Source organism: Furipterus horrens, unplaced genomic scaffold, assembly GCF_987537825.1.
Source record: "Furipterus horrens unplaced genomic scaffold, mFurHor1.1.pri manual_scaffold_1, whole genome shotgun sequence".
NCBI lineage: Eukaryota > Metazoa > Chordata > Mammalia > Chiroptera > Furipteridae > Furipterus > Furipterus horrens.
Window position 1 is genome coordinate 111,108,185 of NW_028327171.1, and position 27,327 is coordinate 111,135,511.

A 27,327-nucleotide genomic window follows, 5' to 3' on the forward strand; every position below is an offset into this window, starting at 1 on the left:
TAGTGCAGCAGAAAAAGGTGCCATATACTAAACCTGGCAAGCTCAGGGGAGGCCATGCAGGTGGACTTTACAAACTCATAGGATGGTCTGAACATCCTAAAACTAAAAGCAAGTCATGTTACATCCTAGACCTGGAGCTTCCTTGACAAAGGTCCATCTCTACCTTAAGCGAGCCTGTCTATAGTTCTTTTGCATTTCACATACCTGTGAAATGTCAGAGTAATCCCCTTTTTCCAACCCTCCCTCCCCCGCCAGGATGCAACCTGCACCAGAGCACGGACCACAGGACGCCTCACTGTTATCTTGTTCCCCAAATATCATCTCTACGTGCTGCAAATACTGTTAACTGTCCTCAACCCACTAGTCTAAAAGAAGTACATGTCTCTCCATTTTCCTCTTTATCCAATCTCAGAAATTTGCTCTCTCCCACCCCTTAATCTACCACCAATGGATTTTATGTAACCCTCTTTATGTCTCCTCCTTGATTCTAATGTATAAAATAAACTGTAAAACGCTTAATCTCCAGAGTAATATCTCAATCCGTTCAGATTTTGCTTTCCAGCAGTTGTTGTCTGTTTGACTCAAATAAGCTCATAAAAATTCTCTGCAGAGTTGGACATTTCTTACATAAATATTGGGCACAACAGGCTGTGCTCTCCTCTCACAGACCCATCTAGAGAAAGTAGATGGGTCTCTCGTTTTTCCCTTTGGAGCCTTGCATACTTTGCCCCCACTCCACCACACCCCCACTTGAAATGTCTCCCTTCAGAATCTCTGCTGTAGGTCTCCCACCCCTCAGTCCTGAATAGTGTCTGTTTATCATCTGAAAAAGCAGTGGGAAAGGAGACAGAAGCCCAAGTTCCTTTGATCTCTTTGGGAGACTGAGACCTCCTACCTGTGACAAACTATTATAAAGCTTAATTTTAAAAAACAGCAACAGCAACTCAGAAGGCACTGGGCAGTATAGTTTTGGAGTAATACATGACCCCTTCCCTCAAGACATTTTTAGTGTAGTTGAAGAGACACAACAAAAATCCTAAAAGTTAAGTCACAGTACAAGAGATGTCATGAAGCCAGTGGATGTTGTAGACTCTTGGTACCATGTGTTCAGAGGAAGGGGTAGAGGCCTCATGGAGGTGAGGGAGCCCAAGCCATGCCTTCAGGTGGGGAGGGTTGTGGTAGGCAGAGAAGAGGCCACTCTGAGCAAGGGAACCTTCTTACAGAAGAAATACAAAGTGGGGAGTATTTGTTCTGTGTTTAGGGAAATTGTGAGCAGATAAGACTAGATGAAACCCACTGTGGACCACAATGAAAAGAGCTGGAGCCAAGATCAGGCTGAGTAAGGCACTTGGTTCTCTAGCTGGGAACTGCCCTGCACCTTGAGTTCACCTCAGATTTCCTCAGAGATCCTGGTGTGCTGCTTAACACTAAGCTTGGCTTGAGAAGGGGGTGGGTACAAATTTCCCAATCCGTGGAGCAAGCTCAAAGAAGGAGGCACGCAGTCCCCCAGACTCTCACCATCCTGTGAAGGGATGCCCATGGGTTTTGTTCCAGAGGAAGTGCCCTGGTCTCTTTTGCCTTGTGCAGCATGTTTAGGAGAAGAACCACAGCACCCAACCAAGTTGGAAAATCCTGAACTGTGTGGTCAGGGTTATAGCCTTGTTGGCATGGAAAGTGTTCTTTTTTTAATTGTAAATCAACATTGGTTTTAGCTGCAAGTCTTAGGTACCCCCTGCTGAACCAGCTTGCTGCTAGCTGGTGAGCTAGCTGTTGGTGCGCTGTGCCAACAAACTGGCTTGGCCCCACACATCCATCAAGACCACTGGTTTTCTAAGTTTTCTTTTTTCTTTAAGGGTAGCAGCTGCCTTTCTCAAAAGAAATTCTATGGAGAACCTCAATATACAAAAACATATAAAAGTGGAATTGCTTGGGATAAGGAGGGGATAGAGTAGACAACTTGCTGGATGTTTGGAGCAGGAAGGACTTGCTCCGATTCTTTTAGGATGGACATGCCAAGGATAATAATGCAACACAGATCACAAATCAACGGGCAACAAGAGCTGCGAACCAATCCTCAGCAGACTTTGACCCTCCAGATCTAATGAAAAGGAGCATAACTGGAGCTCGCTTCTCTGACTCTGGTAGTCCGCTTGTCCACATTACGCATTCAGCATGCAGCTGACTCTGTCCATACTTTACCTTCTCCACTAGAGGGTAAGCGCCTTGAGAACAGGAGTTAAGAGATAATGCATCTAAAGCTCTTAGCAGAGTGGCTGGCTCCCCTTGGATGGTGGCTATTATTAATTCTTTTTTTTTTTTTTTTTAATTCTTGGCAAGAGGTAGCAGGAAATTTTGTACACATCAGGTACAAAAATTTATCCAAGCTGTCTGTGATCAATAAGTTTATGGCATTCTGACAGTCCACCACAAAGCAATTTCTATTTCTCTTTTTTTTTTTTTTTTTTTTGATGTGCTGGATGCATAAAAGGAGATTATTAATAAAGACTAGCAGACTGGATGGCTCTTCCCAAGTGGAAAATGTGTCCCACCCATTCCCAGAATCTGCCCCAGCTTGACCCTTGGACATAACCTTGAAGAAGAGTTTTTTGGGTCAGCAGAGCTCGCAGGCAGGAGCCTCCCCAACTCACCACCACTCAAAATCTCTAAGGAGAGAAAGTTGGTGGAGCCTTGGCCAGCATTGCTGCGGGAGGGGGGGGGCATAAAAATAGCGGCCCCCCCCCCCTTCATGACTAAACCAGCAGGTAGTGCTGGGACCATTGTTTCCCCCTCACCACCCACCCACCCGAGGGTGCAGTTCCTTCTCCAACGCGATGCCTGATCTCTGTGAGTGCTGAGTCGTCGCAGAGCAGCTCGCTCTCCATGTGACTTCAGTTTCCGTCAGTTCCTTCCGCAAGTGCAGAAATAATCTGATGCTCCAGAAAGCGGAGGCAGCCCCAGCTCTCGAGGAGGCCGGAGCCCCGGGAGAGGATGCACCCCGAGGAGCCACCTGGGCCTGCGGGAGCCGTGAGTATTTCCTGTGTGGCGGGCAGCAGCCACCCTTCCCGTGGTGGGCGAACTCGCGGCCAGGTTGGGCGGTAGGTCAGCGTCCCTAGCCTAGGCTTGGGACTGTCGGGGAGGTTGTGGCTTGCTGCATTCAAGCTCCACCGCTTTTGTGTCCAGTGCAGGGGCTCCAGTCCCGGGGTAGGCAGAAATAGGTCCCTCTAGGGGCACTCAGAGCTGAACGAAGTGGTGTGGTGTAGTGGAAATAAGGGCTTCAGATTCCTGGTTTGAGGGTTTGATTCCTGGCTTTGTGGGGAGAATTTCTGAGCTTCATTTTCTTCATCTGCAAAATGGGAATAATAATGCTTCCTCGTGGATTGGGTCAATGGATGCAATCAGTGTGCTCCGTGAGCACTCAGCATGCTTGAGGTTTGGATCTTCTTTCTGCCCTACAAGTGCATTGAGAATCACCATGTCATAGATGAAGACACTGATTCTCATCGACAGCCACATATACTTACGGATGTCTTCCATGTGCAGGCCCATTCAAGGTGTTGGGAACGGAGCTGTGAAGATGAGAGGCAAATTCCCTTCTGTACATAATGTTCTTGGGAAATTCACTAGGGTTCTGTTACTTGGACCCACAGCTAGGAAGTGTCAGAGGGAGACTAAATCCCAGGCTTTTCTGATTCCTTGTTCAGTGCTCTTTCGCAGCCCTCACAGCCTCTCCATGTGGGCTGAATTCTGAAGGGCTCAGTACATATCCCTATGCACTCAGGAGCTGACCTAAGTAAGAAGGCACTGACCCGGCTCCATACTCCCCTCAGAATGGGCTGCCAGCTCACTTGGTGCCTGAGAGAAGGTGACCACGTGCCCATCAGTGGCTGGGTCTCAAGGAGGCTGAGGCAAGGTCCTAAAGATGGAGCTCCCGGTTGGGGCTTGTCTCAGGTGATGCCAGGAGAAGCGAAGGGACCCCACTGGAGGTTTCTTCTGTGGTTGGTACAATCTATTAGGGGTTTGGACAGTTGAAATCTTTTGAGTTTATGGAGTTGGTCTTCTGAGATCTCCTATGCTCCCTTCACTCACAGTCTGCGCTGCACAGACTATTTTGGTGGATGTTGATTAGTTGCTGGATTTTATAGCCCTGAGGCTTATTTATTTGCCTCACACACCCCACAGGTTTTTACATGTATATCTGAAAGTTCCTAGAGGGAATTACAGAATCATGGGCCCAGAAAAAAAATGCAGAAAGTTCAACTCCTGCCTTTAGGTTTAAAAAAAAAAAAGAAAGAAAACCCCATTTCACAAAGAGAGTGCTTTCATCTAATGGGTGTCCTCATGGGAACTTCATGAAAACTCATATAAGCCAGATCCCACATAGTGTTTCAACCCATCGCACAGGAGCAGGAGCCTCCCAAACAGACAGCAGGCTCCTGGTGTCTTTGCCGCGGGTACTGCATCCTGGGTCCTGGGTCTGATTTTTCTTTCTCACAGAAGACTAACACCAGTACTGATTATAACCTGTATTCTGGCTGCAGTGTGTATCCACACCACAAGGGGTAAACTAGATTCCTGGATGGACGACTAGATGACCCTCACACCATGCTCAGATCCACATTAGAACCACATAAATTACGGGAGGGGAGGATTTCAACCATGACTGAAAAACATTATCTTTCTCAGGACAAGCTTGTTACATGCTCAGTGACACTGATGTGTCCACATAGTAGTGACAAATATTTTTTGCCTTTAGTAAAATTTCTTTATTCCACTCATTTCCCCACTCTCCCCAAACAACTTCATTATTGAACAAATTGTCATGTCTTAATGTGTGGAAGGCTCTAGACTAGGTTAAGTGAAGATCTCTGAAAGCTCAGAGAGTCAAGGAAATGAAAAAAAAGACATTGATACTTACATCTTATCAAGCCTGGCAAGCAACTTTAAATCTGAGTTTAGGGTCTTTTGGTTGCAAATGACAAAAACCCAATTAGCTTGGCTTCAGAAAAACAACAACAACAACAAAAAACAAACAAACAAACAAAAAACCACAAAGCCCTGGCTGGTGTGGCTCAGGTGGTTGGAGCGTCGTCCCATAACAGGAGGGTTGCAGGTTAAATTCTCAGTCAGGGCACATACCTAGGTTGCGGGTTAAATCCCTGGTCTAGGTGCATATGGGAGATAATCAAGTGATGTTCCTCTCTCACATCGATGTTTTTCTCTCGCTCCCTTCCTCACTCTCTTAAAACAATGAGAAAGTGTCCTTGGGTGAGAATTTAAAAAAATTTAAAAAGCAGATATGCACCCAGACAGGAGACCGAACCTGCAAACTAGGTATGTGCCCTGACTAGGAATTGAACTGCAACTCTTTGGTTACAGGATAATGCTCCAACCAATTAAGCCTCACCCGCTAGGGCAGATGGTTTCAAATAACCAAAAAGTCTATGGAAAATGAGGCATGGCTGGATCTAGGTGCTCAGACATTGCTAGGATCTATTTATCTCCAATCCTTAGTATTGCCTTCCTCTGTGCAGGCTTCATTATTAGGCAGCCCCTAAAGTTGGTGCCAAAGGTGGGTGCCTGCATGTCCAAGCTTAATTGCCATCAGTTTGGCATCTGAAGCAGCAAGAGAAGCCTATTCCCCAATAGTTTTTAGCAACAGTCCTTGGATTGATTCTCATGGGGTTGTCTTCTGTGAATGCATTATAAACCAATCACTGTGGTTAGGGAACTAGGAGGCTCTGATGGGCCCGGCCTTGTTCATAGACCTCTCCTTGGAGCCAGAATTTAAGGTCAAACTCAACCAAACATGAATTTCCTAAGGAAGTAAAGGGGTTGGTTGCATGACAGTATACATTTGTACATAACACTACTGCACCATACAGTACACTTAAAATGATTAAGATGGTAAATTTTATGTTATGTCTATTTTATCACAATTAAAAGTAAAAATAATAAAGAAAGAAAAGAAAGGAAGGGGTGGCTTACTCAAAGAAGAATTAAGGAATTGTTATCAGAAGGAGAAATGAACGTGGATAGGCAAAACCAACTGATTTCCAGAGCAAATAGTCAGCTCCTGAGACTGAACAACATGGGCCTTCTCATTCTAATGCACGAGTGGTTTCAGGTTCAACAAGGGTATAAAGGAGGAAGTAGAACCCTGTCCTGGTTCTCACCAGCGAGGTGGGCAAGAAGAGCAGGTCTGGACCAATAATGAGCTAAATAAACGTGGCTACAAAGCCGTGAGGACACAGGGTCTCCCCACCTCCACACACAAGCAGAAGGTTGCTTTGGTCAGGTGCTGTGCCATATGCCCCAAGTAACTTTCTGTTGCCAAGAAAGAAAGAAAAGAATGGGGAGGGGCCTTCTCCTCAAGAGACAGCACTGGGGCTCTCTTTTTTCACCCTGGCTCTTCTCAAACAGGACCTATGTGGCTGAGTGAGCCCAGCACCCACAGAGACCAGCAGGGGCTCATCTTGGAGTACACATCATGTTTTCCAGTAACCTCCTGTCACTCCATTTTAGATGTCAAGCTGGACACTGGCTCCTCCTGATCCTCCCTACTGTCACTCCTCTCCTGCTGCAGCCATGATCCCTCAGGTCTCTCCTGCCTTTCCAGAGTCTCTTCCCAGCAGACCCATTAGATCCCAAGGCTGAGCTCTTTCCCTCAGGCTGCAGGGTCAGTGGCAAGTGTGTCTCTTCCTGCCTGACCCTGGGCCAACTCCTTCAGCTTCAGATAAGTTAATGGCCTCCTTATCACTGCCCAGCCTGGTACCCTGAGATCTCCTCACGGGACTCCCCCAGTGGCCTTCCTCTTGTTCTAGGTGTTTGCGCCCTCTCAGGACCCTAACCTGAAGCTTCCATTTTAGCTAATAACATTGGCTTCTTATTCTCTTCTAAACCCCCAGTTTTCCTTCACTTTCTAGCTTCTTTTGCAGAACCTCTAAAGGCCTTCATCTTTGTCATAGATTCACTTCCTGGGGTTGACAGGTTGCCTCATCCCCACGCAAGACCATGACCCCATGAACCCTCAGGGGTGCTATTCAGAATATCAAACACCACATTGTACAGGCACTGAACAATCATAATGGACATTTTCATTAGAAACAGGATCCTGGGGGCCCCTGCTGAGTCAGGTGCTACCTCCTTGGTTGCTGGATCGTGGTGGGGGCCTTCGGAGTTTTGAGAGGGTGGCCAGGCAGCTGAGTGGGGAGCTTATGGAGTAGTTATTTACCAGTAAATATGGTATAGACCTATGCAACTCAGCTGAATATTCATCCAACATACATTCCTCTCAGGTGCACGTTGAACACCTCCTACCTGGGCCAGAAGTCAGATTTGGTTTTGGCTTCACTGCCTACAAACTATGTGATTTGAGCAATTCACTTTGGCCTTTTCAAGTCTTGGGTTTCTTTTCTGTATAATGAAGGTAATAAGCAGGGACTAGAACATAGGTACGTGTACACTAATGTTTATAGCAGCATTAGTTACTGTGAGCAAAAGGTGGAAACTCAACTGTCCAATGATGGGTGAATACATAAACAAAATGTGGTATATGCATATAATAGAATATTATTCAGCCATAAAAAGGAATGAAATTCTGATACATGCTATAACATTGAGTGGCCTTGAAAACATTATGCTAAATTAAATAAACCAGACACAAAAGGCCATATTTTATATGATTCCTCTTATACAAGTCTACTTGCATGAGGTACCTGGAATAGGCAAATGTATAGTGAAGAAAGAATCATGGTTACTGAGGCTGAAGGGAGGGAAGGATGGGGAGTTACATTTGATGAGCACAGAGTTTTAGTTTGGGACAATGAAAGGTACTAGAGATGGATAATGGTGAGGCCGCGCAACAGTGTGAATGTACTTAATGCTCCTGGGAAAGGGTTAAAGTGGTAAATTATATACATATTTTACCACAATAAAAAAATGGAGATAATAATGCCTACTAGGTTATGAGTAGTAAATAAGATCAAATGTCTGTAAGAAGCCTTTGCAACCTCAAGTGGTTATATTATTAACCAACAGCATTAAGTTGTAATCCAATTGTCTTGGATTCATTCAAGGATTCCCCAAAAATTCTTATTTGGGGGGTGGGGGGGATATTCTTCTATGAATTCAAAAAAGCTTTAGAGAAAAAAAAAAAAATCAGCCTTATAATAACCACCGTGCCAGTACAATTTGAGGGATTTTGAAAGGGAAAAATTACCTCCCCTAACCGTCCTGAAACTACACCCTGAAATTTTATTATTTTTCATCATTATCTATATAAACACCCATTAAAGTATAGTGCATGAAAGAGGATATTAGTCATTTAACCTTTAGTGTGAACTGCTTTCCTCCTAATTCTGGCTGAGAATAGTAAGAGAGTGATTATCAAATCTTTTTTTATTGTTTACAAGACAGAAATTTTTTTCCCAAATAAAACACCTGATTTTGCGATTGCAATTAAATTGAGATTAAATTAACTAAATTTTCCCAGAAGACTGAAAATGTAAAAACTTTGTTTTAAGTTAAATTATTTGATAGGCATTCTGGAGTATTTAGGAAGAAGTGTACTGATGGCTGTAATCTGTTTTGAAATGCATCAAAAAAAAAAAAAAGATGGATTGAAGGATGGTTAAAAGGATAGACAGATAGATATGTGGTAAAAACTGGTAAAAAGTCAATAGTAAAATCTATATGATGGGTATATGAGTGATCACTGTAAAACTCTTTAAACTTTGCTATATGTTAAAATTTTTTTAAATAAAAAGGACAAAAGTTAACTGACAGTAGCTGCTCATATTTATTTTCATAAACAAAAATCAAGTAATAAAAAGTCTTCCATAGGCACTATGACTGTCTATACTGGTGTATTATATGCTGTGATGAGGAGGTGACGCGTGCACTAGGCCTTGAAGGATGAACAGGAGTTGGGCAGTTGGAGAAGACCGGGAAAAGGGCCTTTCCTACAGAGGAAACAGCGTGTGAAAATGCATGATTTAGTCAAGGATAGCAGGCATCCTGGCGAGTGGGGCTTGAAGTTGAGCTTTGCTGGACTCAACTACAGACTGTTTGAATTGTTGCTCTGACATGCTGTAGTTCTATGGTCAAAAACTTTGAGAGCTTCAATTTACAGCATGTAGAATGAGGATGATAATATTTACCTGCTAGGGTTTTGCAGGAACCCTATTATATGTAAAGCATCTGGCATAGCACTTATCCCAAGGCAAGAACTCTATAAACATTAGCTATTACGATTAAGGGCCTGGAAAGATATTTGGGACCTTGAATACTATCCCATTGAGCTGGTCAGTAATCAGGAATCCATATCATTTAATTTCTCAGTTGTGCTCTTTCTCAAGAACCAAGGTTGTAGGTGTGGCGGTGATATATCTCCACTCTGGGCAATAAACCTTGGTTATCGCCTATAACCCCTTTCTTGCCCATAGTCTCCCACAGGCTCTGGGTGGTCTCACTTTCTCTGAACACCCCAAATCCACACCCTGCAGCTCACACAGACAGGAGAAGGTGCTGCAACTCCTCTGTTTTATTTATTTCAGCACCAGCTCCCCATTTCCACAGAGTAACTCTGCCTTTCCTTTAATTCTGACACTACCTGTCTTACTGATGAAGTCGACAACATTTCCTTATATTGACAAAGCTTTTTCATACACGTCTCTCCTTCAGTCTCAACACACCGTATGAGGTTGGCAAGGCAGGTAGTATTGTCACCAATGGCCACCACTGGGGTGAAGTGACCAAAGAGAACAAACCTATGACACTGAAAGGAAATGACAAGTTTGGCTAGGTGCCCATCCACAGTTATGTTGGTCTCTAGTACACAAAGGTGACACCACAGAACTATCACCAGCTATGTAAGAGCAAGGTGTTATCTCCCCAGGGGAGCAGATTTGCACTTTTTAAGACCTGTGGCCAGATGCAGCCTGTGGCCATGGATTAGAATTTGTGAAATGACCACTGTTGGTTCCAAGGGCTGACCCAGACCACAGAAGGAAGCCAGTTGACTCACCTGTAGCCCGGAAGAGACAAAGTCAAGCAGGGTAGTGCTCTAAGAGGCACTCCTAGTACTGGCTTCCCAGGGAAGAAGAGCTGTTATGGCCCCAACCTTCCTCTAGGAAGAGGCAGAGGCTCCGCCATTCCCATACAAGACTCTTCTCACAAGCCTGGGAGGAGCCCTGGGGTGAGAACAGCACTTGGAAACCATTACACTGCGTTCCCTGTGGCACCTTGTTCATATATTTTCATCTCTCTAGCCTGACTATTCTCACCTCCCGAATAGCGGTGGGTAGTCCTTTCAGAAATGCTACAGTTCTTCTCAAAAAGATGCTCAGTTACTAAATTGGAATGATAGTGCATTTACCAGAAAAGACACATGTGGCAGACTGTCCTTTCTCACACAAATTCCCAGGACCATATATTTAAGGAGAATTCCAACAAATTTAAAAGACTACAACTCCTCACTTATTTGTGCAGGCTCAGAGGGCGACCAAGTCCTAGAAGCAAATATAAAGGGATCCCAATAGTACAACGAGTTACTTACAAAGCAGTGAGGCCCCATCCTGGGTGTGTTGAAGCACAGGCAGGTTGACAACCTGCTGGGGATGAGGACACTGTACAGGACACTGTAATGTAAAAATGACAAAGACTGTTGTTTATTCGTTCTTTTAAAGCTTGTCTGAATACAGTAACAATGTTGCAACACAAGCATCATGATTCCCATTTTCCTGGGGAGGAAACTGAGGCCAAGAAGTTGGGTGATGTACCCCAGGTCAGAGCCAGGCTTTGAACCTGTTCATCTGTCTCCTTAGCCTGGGCTCTTCCTTCACCTTTTACTGCCACCTTTCCAGGGACTGGGCTAAGGAACATACAACCCCAAATCTAAATCCCTGAACCCTGAAAAAGGAAAGTAATGTCCATAATGAAACTTATTTCAGTCATTAGTCAGTGATATTTTTTCTTCCATTAACTCCAGACATGACAATTTTAAGCACACTCACAATAATTTCAACCTGAATACCTATAAGAAATTCTCTATTTTAGTAGATTGATTCTATTATTTTAAAACATCTTAATACAGTAATTGAAGTGGTTATTGGAAAATTAGAAAATACAAAGAAACAAAAATACAGATATGGAAAAAGTAAGTATCAGGTGCATTTCTTTCCACTGTTGAGATTCTGATGTGGGTGCTTTCAAATATAATCTATTCACATGCAGATGATGCCTATTCTTTTAACAAACTTGGGATATACTGTACATTTTGTTTTGCACTTCTCTTTTTTTCTTAATAACGTTTTACTATGAACATCTTTCCATGTCAATAAATATATTGCTACCAAAGCATTTTTTATTGCAGCACATTATTCCTACCATATAGTTGTATCATAATGTATTTAGCCAATCTTTCCATTGTTGGACTTTAAGATGGTTTCCACTTTTTCATTATTATTACTAATGTTGCAATGAATATTTGTATAAAAATACTTTTACATACATTGGAATTCCTTAGGATAAATTTCTAGAAGTGAAACTACTGAGTCAAAAGTAGTCTACATTTTCAAGATCTTTGATGAATTATGCCCAATTGTCCTTCAGAAAAAGCGTGTCATTTTGCTCCTCTACCTGCAGAGTATGAGAGAGTTTTGGGGAGATGGGAACTCAAAAGCGATTCTATTGTCTATTATTTTAACAACTTCATCATTAAGAGAGAAAGCCAGGAAGCAAATAATGACTCATTTGTAGCCCTGAGGAGACAGAGTGGAGCAGGGTAGTGCTCTAAGAGGCACTTCACACACTGGCTGCCCAGGGTCACAGTGCAGAGAGCCCAGGGGAAGAAGATGTCTGAGTGCACATAACCACAGTTCTAAATGCTCTGTGGCCCCCATCTTCAGTGTGCAAGTTCTTTTTTAACGCACCTACCATTTGAATATTGATTCTTTGCAAAATATAGGGATGCATTACTTTGACCAAAGAATAAAACTAGTTCTTTATTTTTATACCTTTTATTCATTTTCTTTTATGTGTAATTCCAAAATCATAATGAAAGCAATCTTTGGATTTAAAAGCATGCATTTTAGACAGTTCTCCAAACAAGATAGAGAAATGGTCAATAAACACTTGAGAAATGCTCAACATTATTACTAATTAGGGAAAAGCAAATCAAAACCACAAAGAGATAGCACTTCATACCCACTAGAATGGCTATAATGAACACAGTTCAAAATAGCAAGCACCGACGAGGATGAGGAGAAATTGGAACATTAGTAATGTTGCAAACATTATGCCCTCTTTCCTTTAGATAATTCAGTGTTTATTTTTCTAAGAATAAGGATAGTCTTGCCCAGCTGGTGTGGCTCAGTGGATTGAGCCCCGGCCTGCAAACCGAAGGGTCGCCAGTGCGATTCCCAGTCAGGGCACATGCCTGGGTTACAGGCCAGGTCCCCAGTTGGAGACACGGGAGAGGCAACCACACATTGATGTTTCTCTCCCTCTCTTTCTTCCCCTCACTTCCCCTCTCTCTAAAAATAAATAAATAAATAAATAAATAAAATCTTGAAGAAAAAAAAGGATAGTCTCTCACATAACCACAAATGGTCAAAATCCAGAAGTTTAACACTGATATAATATTATTTTTTTTCATCCATTATCTGTATGCAAATTTTGTCAAGTACGCCAGTAAAGCCCTTTTAGTAATTTGATCATTTGGTTAAAGAAGTGTCTGCCACTTTTTCCACTATAAAGCTATTTTTGTGTGTGTAAAATTAAGAAGTAACTTGGCTCTGGCGGGTGTGGCTCAGTGGATTGAGTGCTGGCCTGTGAGCCAAAGGGTGGCCGGTTTGATTCCCAGTCAGGGCACATGCCTGATTCGCAGGCCAGGTCTCCAGTTGGGAATGCACTAGAGGCAACCACTTGTTGATGTTTCTCTCCCTCTCCTTCTCCCTTCTTCCCCCTCTCTCTAAAAATAAATAAGTTTTTTTTTAAAGTAACTTGTATAAATAAGATACTTTAAGACCATATTAGTATCTTGTTTCCCCAACAAATTTTCACTCTTTAGTTTTATCATTCCTTGATGATTCTTGCCTGTAATTAAAAGACACTTTGAGAAATATAGTCCTCAATTCAGATTTCAGCCACTTTCTCTAATTTTCAGGTAACATCATAAAGCTTGCATGCACATCCAAAATATTACGTTCAGTTTTGTCCTTTGTGTTTAAGCTTATTAAAGAGCACAAGTCCTGTTTCAGTTAGGCTCTTTTTGTCGGCAACACTTGGGCCAGTGGTTGTGGGTGGTGATGGTGGTGAGGGGCTGTTGGCAGGAAACATGGAGCTTGGAAATGGACCCGGCCCTGAAAAGAGCCATCAGAAACCCTGAGGCAGCCTCAGAGCCTGTTCTCTCACTCTCTGTCCCAGCTGTATGGTCCATCCCCTTGTCATTCTTTCTAGTCCATCTTTGCTGATCTCTGACCTCTGTTGACTGCTACATTATTTGCTATTCATATGCCCTGTTATCTACCTTATAGCTTCTATTCCTCAAGGCAAGATCCCTTAAAAATTCAACTCCACTTTTTCTCTCTGCCCCTCTTAGCTTCAATATTCACTGCTAATTACCTAATCCTCTTCCTTTTCTCTATGCACTGGGATCATTCATAGGGTGCTGGCTGCAGGTTATAACTGACCTCCCCTGGTCAGGTGCCCAAGATTTTGTCAGGTAGGTGGAGGTGAAGGTGAGTCATGTGCTTCTCCTGCAGAGGGACTGTGGGCATTGTAGACAGAGCAGTTGACCTGGACAGTGCAAGTTACATTAGTACATTAACTGTATTTCTTGAACCACAATCAGGACACATGATCTAACACTTCTGTGCTCTTTCCAGGTATGAGAATCTGTCTGAAAGTTCTAGTTTGAATGCCAAAATGTTTAAATTTCCCAGACATTTTAAAGGTTTATGTGTATATGAATTTTTAATTTAAAGTTTACTGAGAACCTTCCTTAAAAGAATATTTGAAAAATGAATATTCCTGAAAATTTGGGGGCAAAAGGTTACTACAATTTCCCCTCTCTCTTTAGGAACTCCAACAAGATTTCATTTTTCTCATTTTTTTAATCTTAAAAAGCTTCAAATTTACAGAAAAGTTAAAAGAAAGTACAATATTAAATTTGCCAGTTGGTAATATTTCGATTTAATTTTTCTCTCTTTCCATTTGGAAGTAGATTACATAAATTGTAGAAATCATGAAATTTCAAACCCAAGATACTCACCATACATTTCTTACGAATGAGGGCACTTTCCTATATTCCCAAGCATTATTATTGTACCTAAGGTTAGTAATAACCTGATAATATCAACTGTACATAATACCATCTGAAAATACATTATTTAGTATACATGTAAATTTCCTCAGTTGTCTCAAATTCTTCTTTTAGAGATTTTTAAAAACCCAAAATCTACTCAAGGTTCATGCATTGGACCTGGTCGTTATGATTCTTAGTGTCCTATAATCACACACACACACACACACACACGCACACTCCATTTCCATTTTCTCTGTTTTTTAGGCTTCAGGGCAAACATTTTTGGCTAGGATACTACCAAGATGGAGCTCTGTGTTACCCAAGGCATCATACCTGGAGACTCGGATGCAGGTGTTCTGGCCATGGGAAATGCTAAGTTTGAATATTTGGTGAAGATTAAGATCACCCTAATTTTTTTGCTAAGAATCCAAGAGACCAAAGCTGTTTGCCTGAGGCTTTCAAATACTTCTGGGTAGAAGGAATTGTTTGAAGTGGTCACAGTCTGGGGGTTCTGTTCTTTGTTATGTATTCTCTGTGGTCTGTGACCAGCTGCCCTTCCCTTTGTCCCAGTGTCCCAGGTAGGATTTGCTCTTTTGTTTTAAGCAAAAGCAGATGCCCTTTCCATGGAGCCCTCCATCTAGGACCTGTGCCTTGTTCACAGGGCCACCAGCACACATTCGCACTCGCAATTTGGCAATTTGTGCAGATGTCGCTTCTAGAGATTCCCTCCCCAGACCAGTTTATAAATATTTGTTTTTAACACCAAATGCCTCTGAGGGTTGCCCACTTTCTGCAAAGACCATTTTCTTGAAAGCTTTTCCAGCCTCTCTGAGGAAAAAATTCTCAGTTACATGCTAATATATGTATAACACTCTTAACACTAATAGAGACTTTAGCAAAAAGTTCGCAATCTGGCTTTGGTGGCAGCTGCTATAGCAGTAGCAGCCGGGGAAGGTGGGGAGGTGAGAGAGTGTGGGAGTGAAGAGGTTAGAGCAAGGGTGCCCCTGAATATTAGAAATCTCATCCTTTCCCAAAAATGAATCCCCAAACCCTAACAAAACAAAACCAAAACTCAGATCAGGGTCACTCCTTAGTATTCCCAAACTTTGAGAGTGAGGAGCTCTTTTTATGGACAAAAATACCTGATGGCTGTATTTTACTATCATTTGATTAAGACATTACATCATAATAGAAAGCTACTTGAAATTAATAACCCTTTAAAAAAATTTGCATTTCATTAATACAGGTAAATCTACATATATTTTTAAAAAGTGACATACATATGTATTTAAGTGTCGGAGGGCCTGACAGAGAAGGAATGCTACTGTGTTCCTGAACTATTTTGATGGAAGTTTCAGTACTTCAAGAAGCAGAGACCACTGAAAAGATTTCACTTACTCTTTCTTCCCTGCCCATTGCAAAGCATGTATCACCCACGTATCCCCTGGACTGGTGCCACTCTTAGGCCTGCATGTGGCCATCCAAGTATCCGAAACCCAGAACTGCTGCGGGTCGTGGGATAGGTATGGAAGCACTGCCCCAGGTTACAGGCAAGCCATAGAGCAGGGTCAGGAAGCCCTTTCCAAAAGGATTAAATATTCCCTTTCCTTTCATTATTTTACACAAACCATGGGCCATCAGTCAGTTTTCCTGCAACTTACTTGGATCAGTGAAGCAGGAGTTTCTCTCAATTATTCTGTGAAAATATAAAAAACGAACAGGCAAAATAAGTAAATAAAAAGCAAACAAGCATAATTATTCAGCCAATGTGCATTCTTCTTCATCATGTTAGTGTTCTCTTATTTCAGAATACAGCCTTGGCCCTGGACAGGTAGCTCAGTTGGTTAGAGCACAGTCCTGATATGCCAAGGTTGTGGATTCAATCGCTGGTCAGGCACCCTAAAGAAAATAATAATAATAAAATACAATATTAAAAAAAGAATACAGCCTTGATTCATGCTGTTTTTATAAAATGCATATGTTTTCACCACTTATTTGTTATGACCAGATTAAGAGAGAAAAGCCAGACAAAAAACTTTATTGCCTTTATGCTGAAGAAAGAAATACTCTTTATAGATAAGGGACAGATATGGGGTTAAAACTCAGGTTTTCATAATAACCAATTAGAATGCATAGTCTCAAGATTAATGGTTACATAGAAGATGCTGCTGAGCATTTGAAATCTTAATATTTCAAGAACTTAGAAAAGAACCAGCAAGGACATTTTGTGATTGCTGGTCACAAACAGAATAGTTAGAAGACAAAGAAAAAATATAAATGAAACACTAAGAGGACTTTACTTTGACATGAGGTAGGATTTGTAATCTTAAGATCTCCAAGTCAAATGTGTTACAGACACAATACAGAGTCTTGTCTCCTGCCAGTGCCTGGGTGCCTTGTCTTTCAAAGTTTTAGAAGTTCACAGTCTCTGGTGTTAGTCATAATCATAACAATAACTGGATTAAAGGTATATGTAGAGAGACTTTATAGTAATTGTTAACTGAATGAAAGAATATAGGATTTATGGGCTGTATAACAAAGAGAATGGGACTTACCATTTACTGCCTCTGCACTTGGAAGGAACTCTTTGACTTCATCATCTGGTTTAAAAAAGAACAGATCCAGAGTCTGTTAATGCCATCTGCTTCTCATGTCAGGATTTCAGATCTTACATAAAGTATTTTCCCCATGGTCACCCAGACTACAAGGAGCCCCTACTTAGAACATGGGTTGATTTGTAGTTCCTTTGTGTTGACTTTGTGGCTTCTCCAGGTTCATAGCCCATGAAATAGGAACCATAGATTCAAGTCCTTTTCATTAGAATGAGGTGAGGTTCTAGGTTTCCTCATTTAAAGTTTTAATGTCAAACTGCCCTGCGTGCCCTTCATCATAATTATTTTCCCTTTCTCTGCCAAAAATGTATCCAAGATGAGTGATGTTTGGTTTAAAAAATGGATGTATTTTTTCAGAAGATGTCAGAGAAAGAGGAGTGAAGTGGGACAATTACTATTTGCACACTCAAGTTTAGACACTCTCATACAGCTAGAGATACTGTTCGGTGGTCGTCACCCAACTGAGGCCGAGTGTGGGTTGGGGGAGGCAGTCCTGTGGCAGCCAAACTCAGTGACATGGCTCTGAGGAAGCCTTTTACAGCTACACACACCAAGAGGTGTTTCTCAACCTAAATTGTTATTGAGTTTATTTCTTCTTAGAGTCATTACATAGCTTTTTAATTTATTTATTTTAGAGAAAAAGGAAGGGAGGGAGAAAGAGTGTGAGAAAAACATGCATTGGTTGCCTCTCACACGTGCCCTCGCCGGGGACCATACCTGCAACCCAGGCATGTGACCAGACCTGACCAGGCGTCAAACCGGCAATCTATAGGTTTATGAGCCAATGCTCAACCAAAAACCACACCAGCCAGGGCCCATTTTTGTTTAGTACTATTTCAATCCCATTTTCATTTATATCACTGTATCAGTCGGAGACCAACCAGGAAATAAAAAGACACCCCTTATTTAAAACAGGGGAAGTTTAATGCAGGAAATTGGCGACACATGATGGAAGAGGCTGAGATGCCAACCAGAAAACAGTCATCCCAGAGAACAGTAACTTCAGGAAGCTGTGACCTCCCCTAGGTAGAATGATGATAAAGTGAGGAGAGTGTTACCAGAGTCTAGGAGTCACCAAAAGAAGCTCAAGAACTTCTCTGTCCAAGGCAGAGAGAGAGGGAGAGAAATACCCTGGATTCTTGCCCTCTGTTTGCCTTCTAACTTCCCAGTAATGCCTCCCATTGACCGCACCAGCAGGAGGCCAACTGATACCTAGAGCTTAGAAACAGAGCCTTCAGAAGTTAGCTTCAAGCAAACCAAAACAGGGTAGGGGAAGGGTAAACCATGGATTTGAGGACTAACAGCTCTCAACCAGCATAGTTCTCTGTTCCTGGGATTAGCCTTGTTCTGGAATTAACTAGTGTAAAATTTTTAATCCAACCTTCCTTCATATTTTCACATATTTAGTTAATATAATGATATATTTATTGTTCTAGCCAAATTATTTATTTTTTTCATTCTTTGGGTAGGTGCTAAATACATTGGCAATTATACGTAAGAATAACAACCACACGACCAGCTCATGGTGTTTTGAACTCATAAATAATGATTATGTAATTAACTACCTTCATAGCTAACTAAAGACTTTCACATATACTATTGTATTTGATTCTCATTGAAACTATAAATAGTTGTTATTATCCTCATTTTATAGAAGAATTAACTGAGTTTTGGAGACTTTATGTGAATTGCCCAAGGACAAATAATAAATACTAGAGCCAGAATTCAAATCCTGGTCTGTCTGATTCTAAATTCCATAATCTTCCCATGCTGCCTCGACAGAAGGAGTTGCCCAGAGGGTTTAGCAAGAGTTTTTTCTGCGCTGTTTGACTAAGTTTAGGAAAAAGGAGAAAATATGTTTCAAGTTTTCAAAAACTGTCCTGTTGACCCAGAAATTAAAATTACACTCTGGACATAAATGCCTATCCAGCATTCCAGCCTAAGAGTTATTTTCTCCCTGAAGAAATTGCACTCTCCCTGAACACATCTAGATTTAATATTTTAATATATGGGGCTGGCTGCTCTAGAAGGGTCAGTGTCACAATAACAAGTGTCATCCCAGATCTGACAGAGATGGTGAAGGAAGAGAGCAGGGAGCAGGTCCTTGTTCCCATCTCCCTGTCTCTCCTCAATAAAATACAAAACAACCCCTGAAATTTGAATGTCAGATAAACAGTGAAATTTTTTAGTAGAAGTATGTCCCAAATATTGCATGGGATATATTTATACTAAAACATTATTTGTTGTTTATCTGACATTCAAATGGTATCTTGGAATTTGCTAAGTCTAACAACCTATCTAAAGGTGGGCAGTAATCCCAAGGTTTCAAGTGTGTGTGTGTGTGTGTGTGTGTGTGTGCTGGAAGGACATTGAGAACAGGAGCCCATATGGCTCTGTTTTTGCCATCTGTACCCTGCTTGTGCCATGAGGTGATAATTTCTGCACAGGTGCAGAAGCAGAAGGAGGGTTTGGGAAGAGGGTTCCCATTGTTGGGCAAGTACTGATGAATTCTGATTGGAGGTTCCCTGTGCAGTAAGGAGAGCTGACCTGACCTGGCCTGAGTGAAGGTTGAAGTAGACTTACCTGGTTTCACTTAGCTTTTCTGTTAGTCTCTTTTCACTGGTGGGTATTCAAATCTGACCAGGAAGTTAAAATTAGCCCTAGCGATTGTGTAAATTTATTCAAAGATAGAGAAAGAGGAAGGGGCCCTAGGGAGCTGAGATGTGTCGGCAGAAGGGTCCATGGGATGGGTGAGGAGGTTCATGTTATCGCTGGTGCTGCTGGCCCAAGAGAGGACCGGAGAGCAGACCCTGTGGTCTTTCCCAGGAAGACATCAAGAAGAGGTCGGGGCAGTTGGAATGCTGGGGCCAGGCACTTACCTCAGATTCTGAGGAGTGTCGCTGAGAGGGGATTCAGCTGGGCTATAACTTCTCCCAACAGGGTAGTCAACTCAACAGCACCTGCAGTGAGAGAAATTAGTCTGGTTTCTCATCATGGAGCCCAGGGAACTGCTGGCTGTTTCTAGCCCTGACACAAAGTTGATCTTGAACCTTGAATAAGCCATTTATTATATCTTTGTGTATTCCCCTGTAAAAACGTGAAGGTGGAAGATATGTTATATTTCCATTTTGGTTCTTTTTAGTTCTAAAATTCTGTTGATACATGTATAATTTTAAGCCTTCTCATAACTTCTGTTCCATGTGCACTGGCCAAGTAAGAGGACTTCATTAATAATCCTTACTATACTGAAGATTGCTTTTTCATTTTCCCCTTAGTTTCTCTCTTACCCAGCAAAATATCAAAGTCCTGTTATCAAAGGGTTACACTCAAATGAGTTAACCAATGAGATCTACTCTCTTTTTTAAAGCTTCATGTCTGCAGAACCAGAGGAAACAATTAATATTTCCATCCCTGTTCACCATTCATTCATTCAAAATGTATTTATTGAGCTCAAGTGATACATCAGGCAGATTTGAGCTTTGGGAAGAAAGTTTCAACAGAACTAAAAAACATGCAGACTCTAGGTGACCTAACACCTGGTTCCTCAACTCTTTTGCTCCTCACTTCTGTTGCTCGACTCTGGGGAGTTTCGGTGTTCAGCCACTCTGTCCATCAGATGGTAGAGGCAAAATGAAAGTGAGTTCTTATTGACAGTTGTAGTGAAAGGTTAAAAGTATTGGCTAACTTGAATCATGTAAAGAGTCTGTTGTGGGCTTCTACGTGCCTGTAGCTGTGGGCTTCCAAGACCAAACCTAACTGGGAACTGCCTCCTTCTACTGAGAGGCCTAAGCAGCCCTCTGGGACGTTTGTCCTTCTCTTAGTCGCTTCTTCCTTGCCTTCTGTCCACAGTGCTGCACTTGAGATGGAGTTACTGCCCCTTTGGCTCTGCCTTGGTTTTCACTTCTTGACAGTGGAATGGAGATACCGAAGTGGCATGGCCACAGCTGCTTCTCACAGGGACTGCAAGTTGGTGAGTTTTTCCGGGAACTCTGAATTGTCTGTTGCTCCTGTCTTGACAAGGTTTGGTTCATTTGGAAAGCTGATGGATTGTCAATCAAGGAGGGCAGGGAATAAATGAATCTGAATCACTCTGTGCCTGCCTAACATGATGTCATGTGCAACCTGCTCTTTAACAAAAGGTTAAGATGATGCCTAGGAAAGGTTCTGCTTCACCTTTTTCATATCCACTGAAGACATGAGACCCTAGAGACAGGCCTAGGTTGGCCACCTGGAACAAAAGCACCTTCTTTAAAATCTGGATGATTGAAAGCCCTGGATGCTGTGGCTCAGTGGATTGAGCGTCGGCCTGTGAGCCAAATGTCACTGGTTTGATTCCTAGTCAGGACACATGACTAGGTTGCACGTCAGGTCCCCAGTTGGGGGCGCTAGTGAGAGGCAACCACACAGTGATGTTTCTCTCCCTCTCTTTCTCCTTTCCCTTCTCTCTAAAAATAAATAAATGAATAAACAAATAAATAAATAATTATTTTTTAAATCTGGATGATTGAGCTCTACTGATGCTATCAGAATCTGATAATGGTGGGGCATATTAAAATTGGAGATGCCCGGCCTCAGAGTTTGTGTTAGAGTCGATAGCAAATACTTTAAAAGCTGTACTAAAGGCCCTTGGGCAACTCAGAAGAAACATCAAGATTGTGGGTTCAACCCCTGGTGAGGGCATATACAAGAAGCAACCAATGATTGCACACATAAGTGAAACAAATCAATGTTTTTCTCTCTCTCTCTCTTCCTTCCTCTTCCTCCATAAAAAAAGTCAATAAATAAAGATAAAAATACAAAAGCTGTACTGAAGAGCACGTTGCCCACAGTAACATCCTTGACGGCACCTAGGTTTAAGACAGTCCAAAAGGGGATGCCTGAGAGTTTGCACTCTCCTCTCTCAGGCCTTTCTGCCTACATGTGGAAACAGACTGGCTTGTAACAACTGAGCACATTTCTAGAAATTTTCTACTTTGCCTGTAACTCAATGGTATAAAAGTCTGTCTGAGAAACATACATTTAATAAACATTCCTTGAGCTCTATTATACCCCAGACACTGGGAAGACAGATTGGATTTCAGGGTTAATACTTATATTCAAAAATGTGTTCTTAAGGCTGATGAATTTTAAAATCCCAGCTGGTAATAGTTCTTAACCCCTTTATTGACCTCTAATCACTACACTGTGGTATACTCCAGTAGAGGTTATGAGCGAGACCAGGTTTATATCCCAGCGCCACCACTTACTAGCTGGAGACATTCAGCCACTCTGAGTCTCCGTTTCCTCATCTGTAAAATATGGAGGTAATGATAGTACCAACCAATAATACCATAACACAGGGTTGTTGTGATGATTAAATGAGTTAATGTACATAAAGCACTCAGAACAGTGCCTTGAATGAAGTGCTATGGGTTTTACCTATTATTATTATTGTTGTTGTTGTTAGTCTCTGCTACACAGACTTCCATTGTTCCCTTACAGAGGCAATGAAAGGGTAATTTTGCAGTAGCTAATTCAGAAGTTACCAGGCATAAGAAGAGGAGGGAATAAAGCATGAGTTCTCCGACAGCCTTTCAGGGTTCAGGCTGGACTCCCTGCATGACCCTCTTCTAGCCTGGTGAGCAAGAGTAGGGACTTCACTGCCAGTGGATTTCCTGTGGCTTTTCTGAATTGAGAGCTGAGGGTTTGAGAGTCCAGGTGCCCTTCATTGCCCCTCTTTGCATTGGCCATGTGACATTATCATAAAATGGACATCATTTGGTTTTCTTGGGCTCTGATGGCCCCATGGTCCTTTTGCAGCACTTCTGTGGGGTCAGAGATAATTGCAGAGGTGTGACCCCCCCACCTGCCACAGCTGTGGTGAAACAGGGTCTCACACCTCTTGGAAAGCCCCTAACCACAACATTCTCCAGAACGTCCCTGTGTAGGGGAGACCAACACTTACTCAAATAAAGAAAGACACCTTGTTTCTGCATGGGGAGATTTAATCTTGTAGACATGTCAGTTCTTCCCCTAGGTACTCCATGATTGTAATGCAACCCCAATCAAATTCCAAAGACTTTTGGGGGAGAGGGGAGGTGTAGAAGGAAGTTGTCAAATTCAGCTGGAAATGAGAAACAACTCAATGCTCACAGCAGGAGATTAATTGATTAGTTCATGCTTATCATTATAGTTAATATTTATTAAGCATTTATGTGCCAAGTTCTGTGTTGTTTTTTACTTAAATAATCACAATGACTCCTCAATAAGAGAAAAATACCATATGAGAAAATTACAAGTATAATTTCCATTTTACAGGTGGAGTAATGAAGATCCCAACTGGTTAGGTAACCAGACCAGGGTCACCAATTTGTTAAAGAGCAGAATCAAGATAGACTAACCCTAGAACTCTTGCTCTTAACCACTGTTGCTAAACAAAATGTGATCAAACTTGTTTTTATTGCCCAGGCAATATGTCTATAACATATTACTGGGGAAAGTGAGAGGAGAGTAGATTGCTGAATAATTTGTAAGGTGCAGTCTTATTTTTAGAAAAAAAATTTTTTCAAGAAAAAGTCCAGAAGGAGATGTAACAAAAGGCTAGTGGTGCTTCTTTGAGGGAGAGGCTGAGGTTACAGAAGAGTTTAATATTCTGTATTTCTATATTGTATCAATTTTTAATTATTAGAAGGTTTTATTTTAATAATCAGATAAAGAACTTGGGACTGTGAAAGGTTAATTCCTTGTCTAGGGTCCAAAGCTAATAAGTGGCAGAACTGAGATTCAGACTTGAGTCTGCATCTCTCCAGACCCAAGATTCTTCCTCTCTATCAGGATTTTTCTCCCTTTTTCCATTACTCCACCTGCCCACTGGGATTATGCCCACAATTTTATGCAATCACAGGCCTTGTTCTTCTGGCAGGTCTGTGCAAAGGAAGGCCATTGCTCTTCTTTTTGTCACTTAAAACTTTTTTCCTGGACACCCAATTAACATCCTGTAGCTGATTATTTTGATAATCTTGTAAAACATTGGGCTGAGTTTATCCTGAGGATTGAGTGACTTCCACAATGAGACCAGGATCCTCCCATCCTCCTGCCTCCTTACGCAGCACAACTCTGGGAATACGGCATCCAGGAAAAGCAATGAATTGAGCACTAAGAGCTCTGGGTCCAGTCCCAGCTCTGCTATTGACTCTGCACTTCTCTTCTGACCCCGCTCTACTTTGTACAATTCAGGGCGATGATGAGCTCTGAAGTCCCGCTAAACTGTAATATATGTCAATCCGGAATGTAGAGGCATATCCCAGACAAAATTTCTTTGGGTGAAATGAAGATGCCACAGCACTGCCAGTTGTCAGGCAGTGTCCCTGTTAGACACACCAGTGTTATGGTAATAGAGTTTACAGTGCAATGCTGACCGATTACATTAATAGTGCCCACTGTGTGTCGGCACTGTGCAGACTCTTATCTAGTCTCAGTGCAATCCTCTGAAGTGGGTACTATCTTTACCTTCATTTTTCAGAGGAAATAAAAAACTTAAGCTAAATTATTTGCCCAAGGTCACATGGAAACAAGTGACAGAGGTGGGATTCAAACCCGCACAGAGACCTGGTTCTCAGTCCTTTTCATAGCTAAAACCAAACTGCAAATACAGTTGTTACCACTCAGCACCTGAAGGACAGGTGCTTAGATTTTCTCTAACATGCTGTTTTATTTATTTATTTATTGCTTAAAAAAAATTCTCACGTGGGGAAATGTTTTTATTAATTTTTAGAGAGAGAAGGGAGAAAGAGAGGAAAGAAAAAAGAGAGAAAGAGAGAGAGAAACATTGATTGAAAAACATTGATCAGTTGCTTCCCATGCATGCCCTGGTTAAAGATCAAGCCGGCAACCGAGGTATGTGCCCTGACTGGGGATCGAACCCACAACCTTTTTGTGTACGGGAAGATTCTCTAACCAGTTGAGCCACCAGGCCAGGGCCATGCTGTGTGTTTTAAATGAGGCCTGGAACTCAGCTCCTAGACTATAATTTTAGTGTGAAGATAAAGAATAAAGAAAACTTCCTTTTCTTCCTTCAGTTCCTGATCCTTTTTTTTTTTAAGTTATTACTCTAGAGCCATTCTAAAAAGTTACAGAAACAGTCTGATGAATGAACTAAGTTTTTGTAACAGAACTTCTGCCTCAGAGGCTTCGTCCCTGCTGACCACAGTGTTTTTAAACCTAGGTAAATGGAATCACTGACTGTCGAGGGAAAAACCTTGCTTCAGTGCCCAGCAATCTCCCTCCCCATTTGCAGACACTCATCATGGATGCAAACCCTCTCAAGACCCTGGGGAATCATTCCCTCCAGCTTTACCCTCTTCTGGAGAGCCTCAGTCTGCACAGTTGCCACCTGGAGCGCATTGGTCGCAACGCCTTCCTAGGGCAGGCCCGCCTGCGCAGCCTGGCACTGCCTGACAATTCCCTGTCAGAGAGCTACAGGGAGACGGCAGCTGCCTTCCACAGCCTGCAAGCTTTGCGGAGGCTGGACTTGTCAGGAAACTCCCTGACGGAAGACATGGTGGCCCTCATGCTCCAGAACCTGTCTTCACTGGAGTCTGTGTCCCTGGCAAGGAACACCATCATGAGGCTTGATGATTCTGTCTTTGAGGGCCTGGGGCACCTCAAGGAGCTAGATTTACAAAGGAACTACATTTTTGAGGTTGAGGGTGGAGCCTTTGAAGGCTTGACTGAGCTGAGACACCTTAACCTGGCCTATAACAACCTCCCTTGCATTGTGGACTTCAGCCTCACACAGCTCTGGTCCCTCAATGTCAGCTATAATGTCCTGGAATGGTTCCTGGCATCAGTGGAAGAGGCTGCTTTTGAGCTGGAGATGCTGGACCTCTCTCACAATCAGCTGCTGTTTTTCCCACTCCTGCCCCAATCCAGTAAGCTGCACACCCTCCTGCTGCGGGACAACAACATGGGCTTCTACAAGGACTTATACAACACCTCGTCACCACAGGAGATGGTGGCCCAGTTCCTCCTTGTGGATGGCAATGTGACCAATATCACCACAGTTAACCTTTGGGAAGAGTTTGTTTCCAGTGACTTTGCAGATCTACACTTCCTGGATATGAGCCAGAACCAGTTCCAATACCTGCCAGATGGCTTCCTGAAGAAAATGCCTTCCCTCTCCCACCTGAACCTCAACCAGAATTGCCTGATGACACTCCACATCCGGGAGCACGAGCCCCCAAGAATGCTCATGGAGCTGGACCTGAGCCAGAACCAGCTGTCAGAACTGCACTTGACTCCGGGGCTCCCTGGCTGCCTGAGGAGCCTCCGGTCATTCAACCTGAGCTCCAACCAGCTTCTGAGTGTCCCAACTGGCCTTTTCGCTGAAGCCAGTAACATCACTACAGTTGACATGAGCCACAACCAGATCTCACTTTGTCCCCAGCCAGCTGGCTTAGACCACGTGGGCGCCCCCAGCTGTGTGGATTTCAGGAATGTGCCATCTTTGAGAAGCCTCTTTCTGGAGGGCTGTGGGCTGGGAGCATTACAAGACCGCTCATTTCAGGGGACTGCCCTCACCCACTTAGACCTGTCTGGAAATTGGGGGGTTCTGAATGGAAGCATCACCTCTCTCCAGAATATTGCCCCCACGTTACAGATCCTGTCTCTTAGGAACGTGGGCCTCAGTTCCAGCTTCACAGAGTTGGACTTCTCTGGGTTTAGGCACCTGAGGGACTTGGATCTGTCGGGAAATTTCTTGACCCATTTCCCAAGGTTCAGGGGCAGCCTGGCCCTACAGATACTGGATCTCCGCAGGAACTCGCTCACAGCTCTTCCCCAGAGGGCTGTGCCTGTGCAGCTAATGACAAGTCTGCGGGCCATCTACCTCAGTCAAAATCCATATGACTGCTGTAGGGTGGAGGGCTGGGGGGCCCTGCAGCATCTGCACACCATTGCGGACTTGGCCATGATTACTTGCAACCTCTCCTCCAAGGTCATTCACATGATGAACCTCCCCAGAAGCAAGCTTCAGGACTGTAAGTGGGAAAGGGTGGACATGGATCTGCTGTACCTTGTGCTCATTCTCCCCAGCTGCCTCACCCTGCTGGTGGCCTGTACTGTCATCTTCCTCACTTTCAAGAAGCCTCTGCTTCAGTTGATCAAGAGTCGCTGTCACTGGCCCTCCATATACTGACCTGTGTACAATTCAAGGTTAGAAATTTGGTCTGTGCATGAAAGATACTTTCTCCGTCAGATTTCAAGATCTGATGCAGAGGACAAGTCTGATGAATTGAGCTTTAAATTAAAGTATAAAATGTTTCTATTCCTTAGTCACCCCATCATTATAATTCATCTGTATCATCCTGGTAAAATATTTATTAATTGACATTCTACAAAAATAAAAGAATATGTCTCATAAAAAATTTTAAA

The 27,327-nt window shown here is 42.7% G+C and overlaps 1 protein-coding gene and 1 long non-coding RNA gene across 2 annotated transcripts in view; one reads left to right on the forward strand and one right to left on the reverse strand.

Annotated features, from left to right (window-relative positions):
* The window catches only part of LOC150021724 (uncharacterized), a 66,744-nt gene extending 63,732 nt beyond the window's left edge, over nucleotides 1-3,012 (reverse strand). Inside the window, exon 1 of the long non-coding RNA XR_016511231.1 lies at nucleotides 2,804-3,012. This is a non-coding gene — a long non-coding RNA (uncharacterized LOC150021724). The remainder of the gene's footprint in view (nucleotides 1-2,803) is intronic.
* Nucleotides 2,899-27,327, forward strand: NRROS (negative regulator of reactive oxygen species). Its single transcript, XM_090278244.1, has 3 exons — nucleotides 2,899-3,024; nucleotides 20,767-20,887; nucleotides 25,121-27,327. The coding sequence occupies exons 2-3, from the start codon at nucleotides 20,780-20,782 to the stop codon at nucleotides 27,089-27,091; spliced, it is 2,079 nt and encodes a 692-aa protein (XP_090134370.1). The 5' UTR covers nucleotides 2,899-3,024; nucleotides 20,767-20,779; the 3' UTR covers nucleotides 27,092-27,327.